Consider the following 3,977-nt stretch of genomic DNA (forward strand, 5'->3'; position numbering starts at 1 on the left):
AAAAATTGAATTAAATAAATTACATAAAAAACAAAAAAATTTAAATAGTTAATTTGATATTTTAATTTTTAAAATTAGATGATATTTTCAAATTTATATTCTATTTGAAAATAAAAATATTATCCATTTCTTAAAACCACATGAAAACCGTATTATAACATATACAAAGACGAAATAAAATGAAAACATTAAAATCAAGATAATATCTCCCTACATTGCACGAGTAGGTTTATAGTAACACCAAATACAAAACTAAAAGCAAATCTTAATTCTATTTCACGTTTCTTTTCATTTTGTGTTTTACAAGTCAGGCTTATTTACAGAAACATACCTGTAACCCCGGAGTGAAGAAAATGTTGCATACATCTAACATCCTACACTACCCAAACCTACCTTACATCTAGGTTGGTTTATTTATTAAATTGTTAATTTCATTTATAGAAAAGGTAGTAATTAGTCAAGTTTTAGGTGCACTACATCAAAGATGAGTTTACAGGACCACACCAATTTTCAAGCGTTCTAATAAACTATTTTATAAGACTTAATTTTTAGGACTAAAATATAACGTGTTCCATCTAAAGGCGTTGTGATAAGTTTTTGGACGATGAATAAGTTGTTTTAGGACACTTTTAATATAATGCGTTACATTAGTAATCTTATAGGACACTTTTGAGAAAATTCCTTTAAACTCATTTTTTATTGGATACTTGATTTTACAGGACACTTGTTTTTATAGACACTTTTTCAAATAATGTCATATAAAATTGCTAATCGGACATTGTGTATTAAAAGTGTCTAAAAGAACTTGTTAAAACGCCTAAAAACATCCTATATAAACTTATTACAACGCTTTTAGATAAAATGCTTAATTTTTTTTTTGCTCTTATAAACTTCGTCATATAAAACGGTCTATTAAGACGCTTAACTTTTTTTTTGACCTACGTGCTATAATACCAATTTTACCCTAGTCCATGTCTTTAAGTGGTTTGGTTTGAATAAGATGTAGCAGTATACAAATAGAAATCCCTCTCCTCTAATTAGGAACACACAGAGACATGGATGCATTGTCAACAAATGATAGGAAGCCTCATGTCATCTTTATACCATTTCCTGGACAAAGCCACATAAAGGCCATGCTCAAACTAGCTGAGCTTCTTCACCACAAGGGGCTCCAGATAACCTTCGTAAACACAGACTTCGTCCACAAGCGTTTTCTTGAATCTGGAGGGCCACACTGCCTCGATGCCTCACCTGCTGATTTCCGATTTGAAACCATTCCTGATGGCATTTCTCGTGGCTCCCTGGATGATATGGCCACTTCTAGACAAAAACTCATTCATTCCATTGAAAACTTCTTGAGTACTCCTTTTCTTGATCTTATAACCAAGCTTCCGATTCCTCCTACTTGTATCATCTCTGATGGATTCATGTCGGTTTTCACCATTGATGTTGCACAAAAGCTCGGGATCCCCATCATGCTCTACTGGACGCTTGCTGCTTGCGGCTTTATGGGCTTTTACCAGACCATGTTGCTCATGGAGAAAGGGCTCGTACCACTTAAAGGTTAGTTTGTTTTTTACACTACGATTTATAGGATGTGGAAAATGTGTAAGAGAGACTGTTTTCACTTGCACCTTAATAAACTTAATAGTTTGGCGGCTTATACCCTTAGATATACTGGAGCATTTTTTTACAGCTTAATCATTAAGCCATTTAAAGCCAAAATGGCTATATTAATCCCTCACTTGTACTCATAAACCACGTCAAGCAAAATAGCACAATAATTGGCCTAGAAATAATCCAACTCTTCAACTCTCCCTTACCTCAAACCCATCGGTCTCCCTTGCCATATACACACAAACTTATCCACACAGACAACTGAAAATCCATATAGGTTTAGTGAAGAGAAAAGAAATAAAGTCGAAAGAATTTTAATAGTTGGCTTATAGGACCAAATTAACAATTGTTAGTTCACTGTAATAGAGTTAGAGTTTATTCAACGGTACGAATTGTGTATTGTAACAAATTTTGTAAGACATTTTTAAAATAAATGTCGTATTAGCCTTTTTAAGGTGTCCTATTAATACATCTTATTATAGTATTTTTTTTTTTGAAATAATGTCATATAAAATAATTGATAAGACACTTTTATTTTGAAATGGTAAAAAAAACCATGTTAGGATGCACCCAAAAGCGTCCTACAAACTTATTGTAATGTTTTTACCAATGACACATAATTACTCTATAGATTAAGACACATTTTTTGACGATCTATAGATCCAATTCACTTACAGTGTTATATGTATTTTAGCCTTTATCCTTTCCCCTTGTCTGTTAATGTTTTCTAATTATAAAAACAGTGATAAATCAAATGATGCATGTACATGCAGATGAAAGTTACTTAACAAATGGGTATTTAGACACCATTATTGATTGGATTCCCGGAATGGAAGGAATCCGTATAAAGGATTTCCCAAGCATGGTTCGGACAACTGATCCCAACGACCAACTTCTTACCTTCACTACCGAATCTACAAGAAGGTCTCACGAAGTTTCGCATCAGATTTTCCACACGTTCGACGAGTTAGAGACAAGCATTGTCAAAGCTTTATCGGCAATGTATTCTCATGTTTATACCATTGGCCCACTGCAACTACTTCTTGATCGGATACCCGAAAATGAAAAGCACACTCAAGTGTCGAATTTCAATGGATACAGCTTAACGAAAGAAGAACCAGAGTGTTTCCAATGGCTCCAGTCTAAGGAACCAAATTCTGTCATTTATGTGAATTTTGGAAGTTCAACAGTGATGTCATTAGAAGACTTGATAGAATTTGGTTGGGGTCTTGCTGAGAGCAATTACCCTTTCCTTTGGATAATTAGATCTAATTTGGTGGTAGGGGAGTCTGCGGCTTTGCCTCCAGAATTAGAGGAGTATATAAAAGAGAAGAAAGGGTTTCTTGCCAGCTGGTGTTCACAGGAAAAGGTCCTGAACCACCCTTCAGTTGGAGGATTCTTGACTCATTGTGGGTGGGGTTCGACCATTGAGAGCTTGTCGGCTGGTGTGCCCATGATTTGTTGGCCGTTTTTGGCAGACCAGATGACTGATTGTAGGTATATATGCAAGGAATGGGAGGTTGGATTAGAGATGGGGAATGGTGTGAAAAGGAAGGAAGTTAAGAGGGTTATACAAGAGTTGATGGGAGATGACAGAATGAGAAACAAGGCCATGGAGTGGAAGGTGAAGGCACATATAGCAACAGGTCCTAATGGTTCATCTTCTTTGAATGTGGACAGTCTGGTTAAGGAAATCTCCAAGCTATTATGAAACTATAGATGAAACTCATCATTATATATATGCTTTAATTCTATATATTTATGATTTGAAATGTAATTTTGTGCACTTATTTGCTCATCTCTAGAGCTCATGAACCCATGTTTCATCTGTTGGAAAATATTGTAAGAAAAACAAAACTAATCTTCGACTACAATTCATAAATCAAATAAATGAGGTAGATCAAATCAGGTTGCTGAGTCGTGGGTAAGAGGTTGTTTTCTTTAAAAATAATTTAAACGCTCTGCTAGTTATATCAAAGTTTAATAGCGATATCTCCCTCATGATAAAACAACTCTCTTAATTTGATTCCACTGTCTAATTGGTATCACTCGGTATTGTACGTCTTTTCTCACTTGCTCAAGAAGAACCCAGACATTGACAAAGTGTGCTTGTTCTCTCTTCTACTCTTCACATGAACACCCTCTCAATTACCATGAGGAGGGCATAAATTAGTTGATGGGCTCCAGCTATCCTGAGGGAAGCTTCGTAGGGAACCAACTACCAGACGGTTCGATTATTCTTTCGCCCATATATATGAATTCAAGAATTTAAAAAGATTAAGATTGAACATACAAAAGTGTCCCACATCGATTTGAGGTCCCAAGCACATACGAGCCCTAAAATTTGATAAAAACCCATC

General features: G+C 35.1%; 1 protein-coding gene across 1 annotated transcript; it reads left to right on the forward strand.

The window, feature by feature from the left end:
• Positions 1-1,055: 1,055 nt before the first annotated feature.
• LOC112503865 (UDP-glycosyltransferase 85C2-like) lies at positions 1,056-3,402 on the forward strand. Its single transcript, XM_025107844.1, has 2 exons — positions 1,056-1,563; positions 2,391-3,402. Exons 1-2 carry the CDS (start codon positions 1,056-1,058, stop codon positions 3,326-3,328), a joined length of 1,446 nt encoding a protein of 481 aa, XP_024963612.1. The 3' UTR covers positions 3,329-3,402.
• Positions 3,403-3,977: the final 575 nt, after the last annotated feature.

Source organism: Cynara cardunculus, unplaced genomic scaffold, assembly GCF_001531365.2.
Source record: "Cynara cardunculus var. scolymus isolate 2C unplaced genomic scaffold, CcrdV1 Un_Scaffold_4005, whole genome shotgun sequence".
NCBI classification, from domain to species: Eukaryota; Viridiplantae; Streptophyta; class Magnoliopsida; order Asterales; family Asteraceae; genus Cynara; species Cynara cardunculus.

Bases quoted from the DNA above. Each gene is read 5' to 3' on its own strand.
- LOC112503865 (XM_025107844.1), top strand. From the start codon at position 1,056: ATGGATGCATTGTCAACAAATGATAGGAAGCCTCATGTCATCTTTATA. The intron at 1,564-2,390 runs GTTAGTTTGTTT...ATGTACATGCAG, and splicing joins AGGGCTCGTACCACTTAAAG to ATGAAAGTTACTTAACAAAT.